The sequence below is a fragment of the Protopterus annectens genome, chromosome 14.part0, assembly GCF_019279795.1.
Source record: "Protopterus annectens isolate FY-2018-M chromosome 14.part0, PAN1.0, whole genome shotgun sequence".
Taxonomy (NCBI): Eukaryota; Metazoa; Chordata; order Ceratodontiformes; family Protopteridae; genus Protopterus; species Protopterus annectens.
Genome location: NC_056748.1, coordinates 1,000,494,531 through 1,000,515,565, shown reverse-complemented (window position 1 = coordinate 1,000,515,565; position 21,035 = coordinate 1,000,494,531). Strand labels below are relative to the sequence as shown.

At 42.3% G+C, this 21,035-nt stretch overlaps 1 protein-coding gene across 3 annotated transcripts in view; it reads left to right on the top strand.

The window, feature by feature from the left end:
* BNIP3 (BCL2 interacting protein 3) overlaps window positions 1-21,035 on the top strand; it is a 317,078-nt gene that overhangs the window by 237,993 nt on the left and 58,050 nt on the right. For 2 of the 3 annotated variants that reach the window (XM_044056809.1, XM_044056807.1), the window contains one exon: window positions 74-179. The exons of the other annotated variant lie outside the window; for it this stretch is intronic. In XM_044056809.1, the coding sequence (XP_043912744.1) occupies window positions 74-167 (94 nt within the window). In that variant the 3' untranslated portion in view covers window positions 168-179. Of the gene's footprint in view, window positions 1-73; window positions 180-21,035 lie in introns of those variants that run through there. 3 annotated transcript variants of the gene reach the window in all.

Sequence of the window (21,035 nt, the reverse complement as noted above, 5' to 3'; positions counted from 1 at the left end):
TGCAGTTTGATTCATTTACTAAATGGGCTGATCAAAAAAGACTGCAGATATAATTTTTCCATTATTTCCACAGTTATGCATTTTCAACTCAAAGAGATAGGCCATGCTTTACTTCTACAGGACTTCCCTATAGTAAATCTGCTCCTGGAATGTCATACATAACGTAAAGGTTCATCAACTGTAGGCAAGTTTTTTTTTAATCATAGAACATATAGGAATTATTTGTTCATGTCATCTATATGGCTAAGTTTACTTATGCACAAATTCCATGATTTGCAATAGTTTATCATATGTCTAGCAGTTTAGCTATTTAGTTTATCATTTATACATAAGTGCAGCAAATCCTTTTGTTTTTTCCCTTGTCATCTTTCGCTTTTAACAAATTTCATTCATTTTTTTCTTGCATCTTCAGTTCTTAAGGAAAAGGCATGTCTGTGCATAGCATAAAGAATATAATGTCAACAACTACAATTATTTCTGCTCTTTCTATGAGCAAATCACTGTGTAAGCCTCAATGATGGTAGTATTTTTTTCTCCCCATCCGTATAGTAGGCCATCAGCTGCCACTTGCTTCTTTCTGTGTTTACTGGGTCTACTGAATCGACCCTTAGCCTCTCACGGGTTCAACCCTGCTTTTGTCCACGGCCAGTGAGGAGATGCTCCCGCCTAAAAGGCATACTGCTTATGCAGCAAAGTGCTCACCAGGCTCATAATGCTGGCTCACTCATCGTCAGTAAAGCAGCATCAGCCACTCACTCCTATGCTTCCCATCTGGTCCCTTCACAGCATGTTGTGCTAGTCGAATACAGATCATCTACGGCACAGTAAGGGCTTTATCCCTTTCTACCATGGGGGCTGTTACATAATGCTAGTATTAGTATGAATATGTGTGGCCTTTCAGACAGAGTGAAAGCTATAGTAATATTCAAAAATTGCTATAATTTTGGCATATCACAGAGTAAGGCAATGAGTCTTTCACTGAGGATTATGTTTAATCGAGAAGCATGACCTCTGCTGACCTCCATCCTGGGTTGTATTAATCCCTATCAATGTCAAGTAAAGTCTGCATGCATTTTGGATGATTAGAAGAAAAACTGGTATTGCAAAGAATTGTTGGCATTTCCCAGTTTTCCATCGAATTTTGTAATGTTGGTTGCACCATACAAAAAAAAATCAGTAGTGTACAAAATGCTGTTCTCTTGCAGTTGTTGTCCATTGAGGTGAAAACTTTATGGATGACCCAGCAAGAGCAATTGTGCTAATGAATGATTTATGATATTTTTGAAAAGCCTGCACATCAATGAGTGATGTGCCTCTATTGGCTACCATGTTTACTCTGCAAAAAGAGTCTGTTAAAATGTATTGTTATTCATATTCTCTGATTTTCAATATGTATTTTAACACTAAGCTAACTCTGAATAATTTTTTGGAGACTTGCAATTGTAGTTTGACTTAAATGCATCTGCCATATTACCTGCATTGCCTGAAAGTTTTGGACTGCAGAGTAACTTTGAAAATATACTGGTTAAATGTATTCAGTCTTCTATCAGTCAGGGTCTGGCTAAGCAGTGCATAAACTTAAGGCACTTAAAGTACTAATAATTGCAAGTGGAATAAGACAAAACAGTAAATGAAGTGTAGTATAAGAGTGAAAGTAACAAAAAAAAAGTAATTTTCTGAAATAATTAAGCTTAATACTGGCTTTCATGTTAGTACTAAACTTAATTATTTCAGAAAGCAAGAAGCTCTCCTGTTCGATTTTTGGCTGGAGTTCCTTCTGTGTGGAGTCTGCATGTCCTCCCTGCGATCAACTGAATGTTAAAAGATATGCAGCTAGGTGCGTAAGTCTTTGTGTGTGCCTTCTCTGAAGGTTGGGCACCGGGCTGGCAACTCGGCACCGTAAAAATCCACTGCCAATCATAAGCAGACCAGTGATCCACTGTGACGCCCCCTAACTGGGAAAAACCGAAAGAGAGTTTGTGAATATTGGCTTTCATATTCTTTTTCCACTCTATTAAAATAAAAAATAATTTGCTGTATTACAGTCTGTAGATGATACTCAAGGTTCCCCCCACATACAAAGTAAAAAAAAAAAGAACACCATCTTGCTTTTCTCATTAAGTACCATGCATACAGTGGTTGTATTTAATGGATTCAGGGACCAGTGCTGTTTTTGCTCTATGTGAAGTACCATAACTCTATGTTGATCTTAAATTTGACTTCTTTATGCTAACTCATTGTCCTATAGTGTCAGTTAAGTTCATATATATCAAGTTTGGATGCCATCCCTCAGGGAGTCCTTTAGCATAATGGCATTAAAATGTGAAGGTCACTGAGGGCAGAACTGGAAAATGTGTCCCTTTTCTCAGAAGCCAAAAACAAGACTGGTCACACAGTTATCCTTCCCACATGGCCAACTTACTAACATTATCTCCCTGATTCCATTTCCTTGAATTTACCTTTTTTTTTTGTTAGACCATATTTTCTTTTAAGAGACTTGACTGCAAAATTATAGGTCATGCTGGTATCATGTTCGTAATTGCAGGGTGATTCTGTTCTCCTCATAGTTGTACAGTCATGGAGTTTTTAATGTTTAAGTAAGGGGGTGTGGGGTTAAATTTCCCCACATGGGTGAGCGGAGGTCTTGCTGTCCTACATGATCAATTAATTACATCCTTCACCTCGCTTGGAATGGGCCAAAAGGTACCCAAGGTTACTCTAATTCCACCATAAATACCACCTTGGGTCTCCCCGAAAAGAGGCTTCTAGACTAGTGGGACTGACCCGGTCAACAAAGAATAAATAAATAAAATAAATAATAAAACATTTCCTTCCAAACCAAAAGCACATTCTGCCAGATTTATATCCAAATAATTTTCCTTTTTCAGAAATTCTTTAGTAGATCTTTTTTTGCAAAAATGTAGAATTCATGGCACATCTTTAAAATATATTGTAAACTAGACATTTTATGTAGGTCAGGGTCTTTCTCCTGCGTCATCGCACTCCATAGTATTCTGCCAACCAAGCTGTGTAGCTGCAGACTATGTCCCACACAGTGAAGTAGTGGGACCTCATAATCTAAGACACGATAGTTACAACATTGGATCTTGATTATTCATGTCTGTCCTTTTCAACAAACCCACTCTCCACTGCCACAGTTCTTCTCCAGACAGACTTTACAGACCTACCAAGGCCTGTCCAGTCTTAGTATGCTTAACTTGCTCCCTGATGGTCGAGGTTTGTGGATACTAGGGAGCAAACTTAGTTTGAGGTATGGAAGGATAAGTGATTCACTGTGGTAGGAAGAAGAGAAGCTTGACCTGTGAGAAGATCTGTTTTCAGATGTTTACAGATACTTCAGACTTTAATAGGGTAGTTGTTTCAAAAGTAGTAAAAATACAAGATCTGTGGAAATCCAAGGACAGACAAAGGACATAAATGTCAGAGATGTTGGCAGTTATCAGTGCTTTAAATGCCTTAAATCTCTGGTCTCCAAGACCGCTGCAAGTTATCTCAGACAATACCACAATGATGTGGTACCTAAAAACAGGGGGGGGTACCATATTTTATTCCCTTTGCTGACTTGCTACCTTCCAGGCAATCACAGCAACTCCACTCAGTCTAAGCCTTCAGGCAGAATATCAGAGCAAAATATTGTAGCAGGTTAGCTAAGCAGGACTTGGACAAACCCCCATGACACCCATAAATGGAAACTACACCTGAAGGGGTATTCCGGGAATTTATCCAGATGTGGGGAACACCTCAAATAGATGTTTGCCTTCTTTCAAAACAGACAGTTAAATATGTACTTCTCTAGGATTCAGACCAGGAAAACAGATGCTTTTTCATTCCCATGGACAGGAAAGTTTCTATATGCCTTTCCACTGATAACAATCTGTCCTCCTAAAGATTCTGAGGGACTATCCATAGATGGTGGTTAGCCCAGACAACAGTGTTTCTCCCTTCTTTTGGAGTTGGCCAGAGGCAATTTCCACAACCTTCCCCACAGACTTGATTTACTCACACAACCCAGGAGTTGTTTGATACACCCCTGTCTAAAGGCACTGCAGTTGACTGCCAGGATGATAGAGTTTTTATGCCTTTAGGCACCTTTTTTTTTGAGGACATACAGTAAGTGTCTGAGGAGGCAGAAAAAAAAACTTGTCTCTAGAAAATCATCAGGACACTTTCAAGGCTTTGGCTGCTTCTGGTTCTAGCTTAATTTTCTGAGTTGTTATCTTTTAGGCTTTCTTTCTCTTCTGTCCAAGAGTCATCTTTCATCCATTCTTGCCTAACTGACCTTTGATTCCTGCTTTTTACCTGTCCCCAAGTAAATCAGTGGCTCCTCCTTGGAAATTTAAGTTTGTGCTTGAAAGACTGATACTACTTCCATTTGAACTAGCTCATCAGGCTGACTTGAAGTTCAAGTTGAACATTCTAGTAGCTACATTATTTATTTTTTCTGCAAGAGGGCATGTTGCTTTCCTAGGTTCACAGTGACTGTGAACATAGAAAATGGAGTGTAACATGCGTCTTGGAGAGAGGAGGAGGATAAGCATGTTTTCTAAGTTCACTGGCATCAGATTCATTACCCCCACCACAGAACTGTGACTTGACCCTGCAGCTTGAAGTCCCCCTGCACCCCTCACACCCCCCGCTACTTAAATATACCAACTCAGAGATCGCACCACATTGAAGTGAATGGAAACATCCGCTTATGGAGATTTCCATTCATTCACACGCTCAAACATTTACAAATTCAAACATATGGTCTCGACCATATGTCGTTCGAAATTGTAAATGTTTGACTATGTGATAGGAACCCTCTTTATATATATATATATATATATATATATATATATATATATATATATATATATATATATATAGACACACACACACACACACACACACACACACACACACACACACACACACACACACACACACACACACACACACCTGGTGGTTGAGTGTGTTTTGCTGGAGTACCACAACATTAATCACAAATGATCAGGTGTTGTGGTACATCGACTGTACTATAGATGAACGTGCTGCCACAATGCATGTTTAAACTCGTCCTTAAACTTTGCAGGGAAATAAAGAAATAAAGTCCTCGACTCTGGATGAAGTAACCAGCGATAATAAAGAAGAAGCAATAAGTAAAATACAACTCGCTGGATACAGACTTTATTAAACTCTTTATTTAGAAAAAAATGTGAGCACTTTCACAGAGTCCTCTCTGCTTCATCAGACAAATTATAGCAGTTAAAACTTCATTTAAATGCTATAAAAACTTCAGGCACAGCAAGAAATGTAGAGAATAATATGCTGCGAGTACCACTGAAAAGACAATTATGCTACAAAAAAATAGATGAGCCAAAGTATGTAAAGTCTGATAGGATGGGCACGTTTGCCTGCAGGAGATGCACAGCATGCCCATTCATTCTTGGTGGGGGACAGTATAAACACCCTATCAGAGGTTTCTCCATTGATACACACTTCTATGCTGACTGTCACACTGCAAATATAGTATTCTTTAGTTTCTGCACGAAGTGTCCTGCCTATTATATAGGTAAAACAAATTGATTACTGAAGGACAGAATTTTAGAACATATGAGAGATATCAGAAACCAAAAAGAAAGCAATGCATTAGCAATGCATGTGATGCAAAAAGGGAACACACACACTTTTAAGTACCTGGTTCTCCATATTGTCCATAGAAATAAAAGAGGTGGAATTATTACTAACAATACTGAAGCTTTGGAACAAGAATGGATTATTAAGTTCTGATGAAGCAGAGAGGACTCTACGAAAGCGCTCACATTTTTTTTGCAGGGAAATAGTTTTTGAAGTGTTGTGGGTCATTGACATGCAGTGCAATGAAAAAATTTCATATATAAACACACGCACACACACACACATTCACACACATACATACATACATACATATATATATATATATATATATATATATATATTACATAATGAAAATGCACTTTTGCTAAACTCTGTACAAAGAGTAGTTGTTATAGATCGCTGTACAGTGAGGATAAGGGAATATTCTCTTTTCCCCACTGTAGTGTGATCTTAGAGTTAGTATATATAAGTAGTAGGGAGTGTGGGGGGAGCCGCATAAATGTGTTTGTGTTATTTTTTTTTTTTGTGTGTGTGTCTTTTTTGTTTGTGTTCAGTGTACTGAGTTTCACAAAAGTACTTGAATACCAGGAGTGAGTATCTAAAATTTACATTCAGTGTAGACCAGAGGTCCATATCTTATTTGGACACTCGTATTACAGTAGAGAATGGGAGATTTAAATCAAACATATATAGAAAGGACACCTTTAGTAATGCATATTTGGAATACTCTAGCTGCCATCCTAGTCATCAGAAAAGGAGCATAATTAAAGGTCAGTGCATAAGGGCAGCTAGAATGACATCTGATTTCTCTGATATGGTACTCAAAATGGATATTATAGGGAATATGTTTAAGGCAAGGGGTTACCCCATGGGAATGATAGCAGACATAAAAGAGTATGTGAAAAAAGAATGGGGGAATAAATATAAACCCATATTGGGAACAGGGATAGACCATACACAGGAGATGAATGTGACAAATAAGGATACGGTCATTAATGAATTCACTAGGGCATGTATTTTGCAATATGCCCCCCAAGTGGGAGATATTAAGAAAATAATAGAAAACAACTGGAATATACTGAAAACTGATGACAGTGTATATAAGAAGGTGGGGGGGGGGCACGGCACCCAAGTTTGTATCTAAGAATGGATGCAATTTGAAAATGAGACTAGAAAAGAAAACTATGGACAGTAATTATGGACACAATTCCATAGGTACCACAAAATGTGGGAGCTGTAACCAGTGTGGGTCAATTATTCGGGTACCTTATTTAATTCTGGAGGACAAAAATAAAACAGAGGTTAGATTCCGAAAAGGCAATTGCAGAACCTCTTACCTAGTTTATTTGGCTAAGTGTACCAAATGCCCTTGTTTTTATGTGGGGAAGACGGAGAGATGTCTTAGAAATAGAATTTACGATCATTTATACAAAATAAGAAAAAAGGATACTAATAATGCTTTATGGAGACATCTCAGTGGTAACACACATTGTGATTCCTTTAATTTTGGCATTTTAGAATGTATAAAAGCAAATCCAAGAGGGGGAAGTATGAAATATAAACTTGGAGAGGAAGAAACTAGGTGGCAAATCAAACTAAATGCCTCTACATTTCCTGGACTTAATGAAACAGTCTCCATTAAACCCATTCTGGAAAATAGAGGGTAGCCAAGAGAGAGGTGGAGATTTACAAAAGTTTAGTTAAAGCAAGGATGTATTTTATTGTGGCATGTGTGTCAATATTACAAATGTCAATATTATAAATATTTTTTGGTATATCCATTTTTATGTGGTAAGCAACTGTTTTTAACAAGTGTGGGAAGTTTGAATGAACATTCTTTGTTCTTTTGTTCTTTTTTTTTTTCTATATATGTAAGGCAATTGACAAGGAAATGAAGCACTGAGCACTTTAAATTCTCACAACTAATTATGTTTTAATTGTTTTATATAATTGATGAAACTAATTGATTTATGTTTGTATATAAGAGGGTAGTGGTTAGGATGATACAGTTCTGAGGAAGTCTACATAGAGTAGATGAAAGCGCTTAACTCTGATGTGTGCTTTGGATTTCAGCTTGTTTTATTTTCAATAAACGTATTTTGTTCAACAAGAAGTGTTCGGTGCTGCTACTACTGACTGAGAGCGGATATTGGTGTTATTCTATATTGTCGACCGTTCCAGGTGCTGTTTATTTTCTGAAAAGTGCGTTTTCGTTGAAATGCACTTACGCAGAACTGGGATTTCTTATTTAAGTTTCAGAGAAGTTTACTTTCAATGGGTCGAAGCAGACCTATATATATATATATATATATATATATATATATATATATATATATAAACACACATACACACACACACATACAGCGAGAGAGAGAGAGGCATAGCTGTATAAAATGTGTGTGTGTGTGTGTGTGTGTGTGTGTGTGTGTGTGTGTGTGTGTGTGTGTGTGTGTGAGAGAGACACTAGGTAACTTTTACTTTCACTGTAATGTTCCAGAAACAATATAGACAAGGGTAAAATGGCCTTTTATGCCAGCTCCCCCACGTGACATCAAGTTTGGAGAGATTTAGAATTGCGGAAGGAAGATGACAGAAAAGCCCCACTACAGCTGCATACGTTTTGCATGAGGCTTTCAGAACTCCCTGACATTCCACTGGGTGATTCCCTGTGAAGATCAGGTAGTCATTGTTGTCTTCAGGAGGACTTGAAGAGAACCTAATACAGTGCCAGTTCATAGGGATCCCTTGATGTTCTTCGTGTTTCACTGTTGCAGTCATTACATTTGGGTAATCTGCTGGCAGGTTGCCCTCAGTCGGCCTGAATTCCAAAGTCTTGGGTCCTGCATCGGTTGCTGTCTCCTCTTCCATGACGTCAAGTCGTCAGGGGTATAAAACAAGCAGCTGACGCCATTTTCTTTAGTCTTTCTTGCCGCACGGTGCCAAAGCAGAAGCAGTGTTCAGGCCTCAACATTTTTATATAAAACCAACGACAGCTGCAAAACCAAAGACAAAAGCAACGACTAAAGCTAAGAAAACGACGCATGAGCCACGTGCACAGGCCGCTATGCATAAAAAACAGGTGATCAAAATGGCTGAAGACCTAATTACCTTGATCAGGGGTTTCCAACCCCATCCTGATAAGAGGCCTAGGCAAGACACTGATTATGAATCTTCAGATCAGGTTTCTATTTACTCTGATTCCTCTTCTGATCAGGAATTATCTATACCTCCCTATGAGGATTCTGATGCAGCAGAGTCTATCCCATCTGCATCACCTCCTGAGGATTATTCATTTGGAGAAACCTTGCATACTTTGAGGGAGCATTTTCACTGGGAGAGTCAAGATTTCTCAGAATCAAAAAAGGGGCTCAGGGATTTCTTTCTTCTCCCTCAGCACAGGCATTTAGCCATACCCCCTGTTTTAGACATTGTGGATGATGTGTTTTCGGAGTCAAGCTTGACTCCTTACTCCTTACCTCCGGCTCCCAGCAAGCCTGACAGATATTACAGGGTCCCTGACTCACACAAATTTTTATTTACAAACCCTGCTGCTGACCCTGAAACTATTTCACAGGGTCCCAAGGGAGTTAAGGCCTCAACAGCAAAAAATCCTACCTCCTCTGACAGAGATTCAAGGCCACTGGATAGATGGGGTAAGAAGGTTTATACATCTGCAACCTTGGCAATTAGGGCCTTAAACTGCCAGTTTCATATGCTCAAGTATCAACAACATGTTATGGGATTGCTGAAACAGAAAATGATGTTGAATTCTGAATGTGCAGAAAATAAAGAATTGCAGGAATTATTGCATGCAGCCGAACAAGTTGGAAACCATACTTTGCAATGTCGTTTTGATTCCTTAGAGGCCTCCTGCAGGGCTGCAGTTACTGAATCTGTGATTAGGAGGCACGCCTGGCTAAAACAGCAAAATTTGCCTGATCATATTAAAGCTAAATTACTGGTGCACCTTTACAGCATGATACTCTGTTTGGTATTAAGGCAGAAAAGGTTTTAAAGAAAATGGAAGACAAAGCTAAGTCTATGCAAACTGTAAAAGACTTCTTACAAGTACAGCCACCAAGATTCACTAGACACTGGCCTACAAAAAATTGGTCCTTTCCTGTGTCTGACAGAGCTCAAAGGGGCAAATCCAGACGCCCTAAAGGTTCTAGATACCAGGCACAAGATTCTTACAGGTCAAAGCAATGGAGTGCTTCTACCTCCAAATCTGGAGGAGATAAAGTGCAACCCTACAGAAAACAGTCCCAATGACTTCCCTCTGCCATCACCAAGCACTTGCCTTTTGATAGCACCCTTAGGGGGAAAAATTAGCACTTTTTGCTCAAAACTGGCAGTTAATAACCCAGGACAAGTGAGTGCTAAGCATAGTATCACAGGGATACAGATCCCATTTCCATACTCTGCCAATGGCAAACGGTTGGCCGGATCTGCCAAAAAAGAAACAGGATACGTCCCTCATGGATATGGGGGCTATTCAGCCAGTACCAGAACAGGAAAAAGGACAAGGTTTTACTCGAGACTGTTCTTGGTACCCAGAAAGGACAAGGCCTGGAGGCCAATACTGGATTTATCAATTCTGAACACATTCCTGGATATTCCAAAATTCAAAATGCTAACTTTGCAGCAGCTCCTTCCCATGCTGGGCAAGAATGCTTGGCTGGTGACATTGGACCTAAAAAAGGCATACCTGCATGTCCCAATAAGGGAGTCACGCAGAAGATACCTCCGGTTCAAGGCTGGCTTAATGCATTAGCAATTCTCTGCACTGCCCTTTGGCTTATCTACTGCGCCCAGGGTCTTTACAAATTGCCTGGCAACAGTAATTGCTTTTTGCAGACAAAGAAGTATACAAATATATCCTTACTTGGACGACTGTCTCATTCAAGCAGAGAACAAGGACATTCTTCTTCAGCACCTGGCATTTGTGAAAAGGCTTCTGACATGCCTAGGGTACACAATAAACAAAAAGAAATCACAACTGGTACCCTCTCAAAAGATAACATTCCTGGGTGCTAGCTTGAATACAGCTGCCCAGATGGCTTTTCTCACGCCAGACAAACAGACAACTGACTACTTACTTCAAACTGATGGCAACAAAAACCCAGTTATCTGCAAGACAAACTCTGCAAGCTTTGGGGTTCATGGCATCCTGCATTCTACTGATTCCTTATGCAAGATTGCATATGAAGAAACTTCAATGGTACCTAAAAAGTTTATGGAGTCAACTTTGTCACAGTCTGGAAACAATGATTCCTCTCATTCCCTGCCTACAACAGGAGTTTCTATGGTGGGCAAAGGCATGTCACCAAAACATGGGATGGCCCTTCACTCTACCCCTTGCCAGCCAAACCCTAACAACAGATGCATCAGATTATGCATGGGGGGGGCCCACCTGGCAGGAAGATGCATTCAGGGCATATGGACCCCAAAACAAATGCATCTGCATATCAACCAAAAAGAGATGTTAGCTGTTCAAAATGCCCTGACAGCCTTCAAGGACTTACTTTTTATTTATTTTTATTTTTATTTATTTTTATTTAACATTTGTTCCGACTAGGTTCCACAGATCCTGTTTTCAGCGGAGGCCCGGGGAGAAATGTTCCAGAAGCATGTCTTTAGAATGTGGGAGGAAACCGGAGTACCCGGAGGAAACCCACGTGAATGCAGGGAGAACATGCAAACTCCACACAGAAGGCACCCCAGCCAAGAATCAAACCAGAGAACCTGTTGCTGTGAGGTGACAGCGTTAACTCCGGGACAACTACTGATAAAGACGGACAACACCACAGTTATGTGGTACATAAACAAGCAAGGGGGCACGCATTCATACCCCCTTTGCAGACTAGCCATGGCACTGTGGGACACAGCTTTGACTTACAAAGTACATCTTCAAGCTCAATTCCTGCCAGGAAAACAAAATACTCTGGCAGACGATTTAAGCAGAAACTTTATGGACCCTCACGAGTGGAAACTAGATCCACAAGTCTTCAGCATGATAACAAAGAAATGGGGGAGCCCGGACATAGATCTGTTTGCCTCTCCTCAAAATTATCAATTGAAAAGATTCAGCACAAGGACTTATCACAGACAAGCATGGAAAGAGGACGCCCTATCCTTCAGTTGGAAAAACCTATTAGTTTACGCCTTTCCTCCTCTGTCTCTTCTTCCCAAGGTCCTACTAAAAGTCAGACAAGAGAAGCCAAAGATGTTACTAATTGCCCCAGACTGGCCACGCTAATACTAGTACCCAGTCCTAAGAAACTTGTCTCAATACCCAGCTTGGACCTTACCTCAAAGATCTGAATTACTGTCCCAGCAAAACAATCAGATCCTGCACAATCAGCTGCAAACACTGAACCTGGCAGCATGGCTGATCATGTAGTTATGCAAATAACACCTCTCAGTAAAGCTGTGATGGATGTCATTTTGGAAGCCAGAAGGCCTAGTACTAGAAAATCTTATGCTGATAAATGGAAGAGATTCTGTGCTTGGAATCAAGCACAAGGAACTGATACAGCAGAACCAAATATTCATTCCTCAGATATTACAATACTTGACTGAGATGCTTGACAAAGACCCGTACTTCTCATTAATAAAAATCCATGCCTCTGCCATTTTGGCTCATTACAATACAGAGCCACCAATCTTTTCTCATCCTTTACTAAAGCAGTATCTTAGAGGAGCCAAAAATTTAAGGCCTCCCAGAAGATCATCAGTGCCTGCATAGGACCTCAATTATGTGTTGGAAAAGCTCACCCTGCCTCCATTTGAACCAGCTGCTACTGCAGATTTAAAGTTCTTATCATGGAAAACAGCTGTGCTCCTAGCAATTACTTCAGCAAGAAGAGTGTCAGACCTACAGGCCCTCATGGCTGTGGAGCCTTTTATCATATTTTACCCAGACAGGGTGTCTCTGAGGACCAATCCTTCATTTATGCCTAAGGTGGTTTCCAGTGTGGCTCTTAACCACCTATTCATCTGCCAACCTTTTATCCAAATCCGCAGAACAAAGGGGAGAGAATTCTGCATTCCTTGGACGTACGCAGACAGCTAAGATTCTACTTGAGCAGGACTAAAGCTCTAAGAAAAACTGAGCAATTACTAGTGACATATGCTGCAGGATCAGAAGGAAAGGCTATTTCAAAGCAGACTATTTCAAAGTGGATAAGCCACTGCATTCGTTTCTACTACTTACACGATGGCAAACCTGTGCCCAAGGGCATTAGGTCTCATTCCACCAGAGCTGCAGCTACATCAGCAGCCTTTCTCAGAGGAGTACCAACCAAAGACATTCTAGAGGCTGCTACTTGGAGTTCTGTTCACACCTTTACAAAGCATTATCATTTGCCTCTCTACTCTAAGTCCAGGGCAGGCTTTGCCACTGCCATTCTGCAGGGCCTTATAGCCGCCCCTAATGCTGTTTAGTTCCAGCCTCCCATCCATAACTTTGGAATTCTACCCAAATATAATGACTGCAACAGTGAACACTGTTGCAGTCCAAGTTACCCGCCCACCATTCCCCTTTCATTCTGGAGTTTATCTTTCCTTCACTATCTTCTACAACCTGTGTGGTGTATTTGCTTGTAGATGAAGGTAAAGTTTGTATTGTTGCATGTATATATAGATTTTATATATATATTTTTGCTACCTTTTTGGGGGCACCTGACATCGGGGGCAAGAAAAACTAAAGAAAATGGCGTTGACTGCTTGTTTTATACCCCTGACGACCTGACGTCAGGGAAGAGGAGACAGCAACCGACGCAGGACCCAAGACTTTGGAATTCAGGCCGACTGAGGGCAACCTGCCAGTAGATTACCCAAATGTAATGACTGCAACAGTGAATACACTCAAAATCTACATTTATGGTAAGTGTACACAACTGTACTGTCTCCTAAGGACTGGGACTGTTGGGTATAGACTATTGATTGTCATTTATTTATTTATTGTAGTTGTTTACTGGGAAAATCCACTGAGCCTGAGAAGAGACCATTTTCAGTGGAGGCCCAGGGAGAAAAGCTCCACATTTAATTACATAGAAAGAGAATTTTACACAGTAATACAGATTATATAAGACAGTAGTAGCACATTAAAATAAAGAATAACCACATTAAAATAAAGAATAACCACATAGAATAATTTGATAGTAACACTGAATCATTTGATAACAACAGTGAAAAATTGTTTACATTTACATCTCTGCATCATTTTTGCCTAAAAACAAAATCTTCTTTAAGTTCATCATCTGCATTTCCATCTCTGCAGCAGCACTCAGGAAGACTCCCATGCCACAGAGTCCTTCAGTTTATCCCCTGGACAAGGTTTCCAGGATGATGGATCACTTTGGGAAGTGTGTATACACATCCCCCTAACTTTTCTGTTAGGTTCTTGTCTTATATGCTGCAGTTTTCAGTGCAGGTTTGCAGAAGAGATGACTAGGATCTTGAAAAACTTGCAGTTTTCAGTGCAGGTTTGCAGAAGAGATGACTAGGACCTTGAAAAACTTGCCAGAGGATGAACTTAAACAAGATTTTTTTTAGGCAAAAATGATGGTATAAATATGTAGTCTCACCATGGATCTAAAGTACAAGTCCAGGGATGTTCCAGTGAGGGCAGCAGGTGCTGTTGCCATCTGTCATCATATCTGGTTGCTGCTAACCAATTTTTCTAAGAGTTTCAAGACTTCTTTCTTTAACGGCCCTTTTTACAGAACAACCTTATTCAGTCCAGCAATTAAGGAGAAAGCGGAGAACAGTGAATAAGGTGGAAAAACCTTCACTGCTGTTGGTGTTCTGCTTGGTACTGCACAACATATAATTTCCAGGATGCAGAACAGTCCACATCTGTTATAATGCAGGTGTAGCCAGCAGTAACAGAAAAAATCTGAAGTGTAGGAGGAGGCAATATGGCTGTGGTAATTTATGAAATCAGCTGTGTCCTAGGGGCAAAACATTTTCAGCAGAGCCAAAGATATTGTGGCCCTTCATTTCGGGTCCATCAACAGATTTCCTAAGGACTTGACCAGCTGAACCCATGCTTGTGCCAGGTTTTGGTTCGCCTGTCCTTCCATCTGTCTGACTGGTCATCACACAGACAGAAGTGGTTTCAGACAGTTCTACCCAAACTCTTTACAGTTCTCTATTATACACCACACAATCAAAACTGTTCTTCCCAAAGTCTTTACAGTTCCCTTTTGCACCCCACAAAAGCAAACCTGTTTCCACTACCTGATGTCCTAACCCATCAGTCTAGTGAGATTTGAAAAGAGGCATAACCTCACTCAGAAAAGAAGCCAATAGACCCACTAAACCAGTGAGGACCCAGGTATTTTTCATGGTTCTTTTTGCTTCCCAAGAAAAACAATGACCTCAGGCTGATTTTGGACCTTAAAAGCCCAAAGGAATGGTTGTCCAACAAAAAAGTTTATGGTGATCATAGTGCAGCTATTCCATACATCTGTACTGTCAAGGAGGAGACTGGACCTTCAGAATGTCTAGCTTCATGTCAGCTCTGTTAAAAATGCTACATCTAAAGAAATCCCAATCCCTCCACACCACATGCTCCAGAGAGCTCACAGAACATGTTGGAGGGACAGATTTGTAACCCAGAGACTGCCCATGCTCTGGAATAGACTTCCCATGTATGTCAAGCAAAGCACCTCAGTGGCCCTCTTCAAGAGAAATCTTGATGAGTGGATGGGAAATAGAAAGTTCACCCCGGGGATCACTCCAGTGGCTCTACTTGATAGAGGCACTGGGAATTATCATCGGGTGGCACAGTGCCAGGACATTTCTATGGGCTAGGCTTGTAAAGGCTCCAGGGCCATTAGCCTAGTACACACTTATGAACCTATGTACAGATGACAAAGGAGATCAGGAGATTTCTTCTGTTTTTGGTAAGAGCAAACCATTACCAATTTTGACTGTTTCCATTCAGTCACCCCTCAGCCACACTGTTTACCAAATGTATGTGTTCCTGCAGAGAACCACAGAGATTGCAAGGGCTCAAGATGATGTTCTTCGTGTTTCACTGTTGCAGTCATCACATTTCGGTTATCCCTGCTTGGGTAGCCCTCAGTCGGCCCAAATACCAGAGGCTTAGTATTTCTGCGTCAGTTGCTGTAGCTCCATGACTGACGTCTGATCGTCAGTGGTATAAAATCAGGTAGCCAATGCCATTACATCAGTCTTTCTTGCTGAGGAGCCCGAAGCAGAAGCAGTTCGCATGAGTGCCGGTCGGCCGCTACCTGAGTTTTTCGTTTCTGAATTGAAGTTGAAGTCTTCTAAAGCTAAGTACCCCATTGGGGATCCTTTTTTCTTGCTCTAACCCATGTCAGAAAAAGCTAATAATTGTCTCACCTGTGGAAAGCAAATACCACACCGAGACTTTCATTCTTACTGCGTCATTTGTTTAGGCCCAAACCATGATGTCCTCCGCTGTCGTTTTTGTGTTTTGTTCAACGCCAGAACTATACGTTGGGCCCTTATTGTAGCTAGATATTTTCGCTCTCAGTCCTTGAATTCCGATATGGCTTCGGTAAGCCATCCGACAGCAGACCTTCTGAAAAAACTTAAGGATAAAGACAGAGACAGACCGCACAGGTCCAAGACTGCCGACGACACTTCTGTTAAGCTAGTCGTCAGCACTCCGATCCTCAGGAAGGAGCTTTCGCAGCCCCTGATGCCTGCTTCTGTGGATTCGCAGGCCGCTACCGAGACCCTTTTGGAATCCGGTATGCCACGAGACTCTTCTTCGACTAAAGATCCTGCGGATGTCTCTACCTTGCCCGGAGCCGCTGAGCAGGCACTGGCTTCCGAGGAAGTACTTTGCATTACTGATATTCAACACAGACAAACATCTTCTTTCGCGTCTACAGTTCTTTCGAAAACATCCAAGTTTCTAAGGCCCAGGGTACGAACCACACCCAAAAAACCGACGAGCCAAGCTCTGGCACCTGCTTCCTTGCCTCAGTCTCAAATGCTTAAAATGGCAGAAGACCTTATAATGCTTATCAGGGGAAGCCAGGCTACCCCTTCCAAAAGAAAAAGAGACTTGTCCCCAGTAGTTTTATCTGAACAGGAGTCCAATGACTCTGCTGTTCTACTTTCAGCTTTTCACGGTTAGGGGTCGCCACAGCGGAACTCCGGTCCACTAATGATTGGCAGTAGATTTTTTTTTTTTTACGGGTGCCGAGGTGCCAGCCCGACACCCAACCTGCAACGAAGGCACACCCATTCTACTCATGTCTTTCGAACGCTACTCGACCACAGGAGGACATGCATACTCCACACAGAAGGTGCTCTAGCCGAGAATCGAACAGGAGAACCTCTTGCTGTGAGGCAACAACGCTACTCTGATGCATCTGAATATGAAGATATGCAACCCCTCCCTGCTTATGAGGATTGTGATGCAGAGGAATCCATCCCTTCAGCCTCTCCACCCAAGGACTTTTCCTTTGGGGAAATCCTACATACTTTAAGGGAGCATTTCCAATGGGAATGTCAGGACTATCCTCAGTCAAAAAAGGGACTCAGGGGAATTCTTAGATCTTCCACAGCACAGACCTCTGGCCATTCCGCCTGTCCTGGATGTTGTGGATGATGTTTTTATGTAATCCAGTCTGACCCCTGACACCCTCCCTCCTGCTCCCAGGAAACCTGACAGGTACTATAGAGTCCCTGACTGTCACAAATTTCTTTTCAAAAATCCTACTGCTGACCCCGAGGTCATCTCTCAAGGACCTAAAGGAATCAAAGCAACTTCAGCTAAGAATCCCACCCCCTCAGGAAGGGATTCCCGAGCATTAGACAGATGGGGTAAAAAAGTATACACCTCTGCTACTCTTGCTATTAGAGCATTAAATTGTCAGTAGCATATGCTGAAATATCAGCAACATACCATGGAACTCCTCAAAAAAAAATATCTTCTTTCCCTGCTTGTGCAGAAAATAGAGTTGCAAGAGTTAATGCATTCTGCAAGTCAAGTAACTAAGCACACCTTACAATGTGGTTTTGACACCCTAGAAGCATCTTGCAGGGCAGCAGTCACTGGTTCTCTCCTTAGAAGGCATGCTTGACTTAAGGAACAGACCTTGCCAGACCATGTCAGATCCAAATTATTGGACGCACCCTTCCACAAAAACAACTTATTTGGCACCAAGGCAGAAGAGATCTTAAAAAAGATGGAAGAAAAAGCTAAATCTATGCAGACAGTTAAAGACTTCTTACAGGTCCAGCCAGCGAGGTTCAGTAGGCATTGCCCCTCCAAGCACTGGTCCTTTCCTGCCCCCTCCAGGTCAGCTCAGCCCAGACCCAGGGGTAGCAGGCCCCCCAGACAACAGCTCCAGGGAATGAAGAGACCTAAGCAATGGAGTTCCTCCTCTTCAAAACCAGGGAGTGCAAAGCTACCCCCTTATGGTAAGAACTCGCAATGACTTTACACTTCTACCCCCTCCCTCTGCCCACCTGCTCTTGCCCCTAGGAGGAAAACTCTCCTACCATGCAAGCAACTGGGCCACCATTACCAACGGCCGCTGGGTCCTCAACATAGTGTCCCAGGGATACAAATTTTATTTCCATACTCTGCCAACCCAAAAAGGGTTCCCAGATCTTCCCCCAAACCAGTGGGCAGAGGCCAAAAAGCAAGTCCTTTCCCTGCTCTCTATGAGGGTAATAGAGCATGTTCCTGCAGAACAGATAGGCCAAGGTTTCTACTCCAGACTTCCTGGTACCCAGGAAAGAGGGCACATGGCATCCCATCCTTGATCTATCCATTCTAAACACCTTTCTGGTGATACCAAAATTCAAAATGCTCACCCTCCAGCAGCTTCTACCTATGCTTTTCCAAGGATGCTTGGTTAGCCACCCTAGACATAAAAGAGGCCTACCTACACATCCCAATCAGGGAATCATGCAGGAAATACCTATGTTTCAGGGCACGATCACTGCACTTTCAGTTCTCTGCGCTTCCCTTTGGCTTATCCACTGCTCCCAGAGTTTTCACAAAATGTCTGGCTCTCACCATTGCTTTTTGCAGACAAAGAAATATTCAAATTTACCCATACTTAGACGACTGCCTGATTCAGGCAGACAGTCAGGAAAAGCTGCTAAAGCACCTGACCTTTGTAAAGGACCTACTGACCTCCCTGGGATATACTATCAACAAAAAGAAATCCAAACTAGTACCCACACAATAAATTGTATTCCTGGGAGCAAGCCTGGACACAGCATCCCAGATGGCATTCCTTACACCAGAAAAACAATCCTACCTGACAGCCTACTTCTCTCAACTAACCACCAGGACCCAGTTATCCGCAAGGAAAGGATCCAGTTATCTGCAAGGAAAATCCTGCAAGCTCTAGGGTTCATGGCTTCTTGCATTCTATTCATTCCATATGCCAGACTGCGTATGAGGAAACTACAGTAGTACCTAAAAAGCCTTTGGTGTCAGCACTCTCAAGACCTGGAAACTCTTATACCAATGATACCTTGTCTAAGGAAAGATTTTCTTTGGTGGGCAGCAGCATGCTACCACAACAAGGGACTTCCCTTCTCACAACCCCACACCGCCCACACCCTCACCACAGATGCATCAGATTATGCCTGGAGTGCACGCCTGGACAGCAGGTGCATTCAGGGCCAATGGAGCCCAAATCAAATACATCTGCACATCAACCAAAAAGAGATGTTAGCTGTTCAGCCCTGACAGCTTTCAGAATCCTACTCTCCCTGGTGCTTCTACTGATCAAAACAGACAACACCACGGTGATGTGGTATATCAACAAGCAGGGAGGGGCTCACTCTTATCCTCTGTGCAGGCTCACCATGACTCTGTGGCACACGGCCTCAGCCATGCAACTGCACATGTTAGCACAATTCCTGCCAGGCTCTCTAAACTCTGTGGCAGACAACTTAAGCAGAAACCCGCTAGACCCACATGAGTAGCAGCTAGACCAAAGAACCTTCATCCTTGTAAACCAGAAATGGGGCACTCCGAAGGTCGACCTCTTTGCCACCCACTCCAGTCATCAGCTCAACAAATTCTGCACCAGGGAACCTCACAGCAAGGCCGGGAAAGTGGATGCTCTATCCTTCCAGTGGGTAAACCTCTCAGTCTATGCATTTCCCCCTCTACCACTCATTTCAAGGGTACTGCTCAAAATAAGGGAGAAAAAAACAAGGACAATCCTGATTGCCCCAGACTGGCCACGCCAGCACTAGTACCCACTGCTGCACAGCCTGTCACCCTGCCACCATGGCACCTACCTCAGATCCCAACACTCCTGACCCAGAGGAATGGAGAATTCATGCATCCCCAATTGCAGATCCTCAATCTGGCAGCCTGGTTTATTCCCTGACTACTCCTCAAGTTGCCAGTCTAAGCAACAGGTTCTAGATGTTATATATGAGGCCAGATGCCCCAGCACTAGAAAGTCTTATGCTGCCTAGTGGAAAAGGTTTTGCACCTGGATCCAGGCTTAGGGAGCCGGAATGGCACAGCCCTCCCTACCTCTCATCCTGGATTACCTGGCAGACCTACTACACGGGGGTCTATCATTCTCTTCTGTTAAAATTCATGCCTCTTCCATCTCTGCTCATTTCAGCACAGAGCCACCTCTTTTCTCACACCCTTTCATCAAACAGTTCCTGAGTGGGGCTAACAACTTGAGGCCACCCAGAATATTTCCTACTCCAGTTTGGGACCTAAATGTTGTGTTGGAAAAGCTCACCCTGCCCCCCATTTGAACCTGCAGCTTCAGCAGAGTTAAAATTTCTCTCTTGGAAGACAGCCTTGCTTTTGGCCATCACTTCAGCTAAATGAGCATCAGAGCTACAAACACTTATGACTGTAGAGCCCTTCATCATTTTCCATGCTGACAGGGTCTCCTTCAGGACTAACCCATCCTTCATGCCAAAAATGGTGTCCAGTGTGGCTCACAACCAATTAATTCATTTGCCCACCTTTTTCCCTAATCCACAATTCAAGGGGGAAAGGATTCTGCACTCTCTAGATGTGCACAGATAGCTCAGATTCTACCTAGACAGGACTAAATATTTTAGAAAAACTGATCAATTGCTAGTCAGCTTCGCTGTAGGAGCAGAGGGCAAGGCCATATCTAAACAAACAATTTCCAAATGGATAGCACACTGCATCCATTTCTGCTACAAACAGCACGGGAAACCTCCCTGAAGGGGGTCAGGACACATTCCACCAGAGCAACCTCCACCTCTGCAGGTTTCTTCAGAGGGGTCCCCACCAGGGACATCCTGGAGGCTGCAACATGGACATCTGTTCATACCTTCACCAAGCATTACCACCTGCCTATCTTCTCCAAATCCAGGACAGGCTTTGCCACTGCAGTCTTGCAGTGCATCCT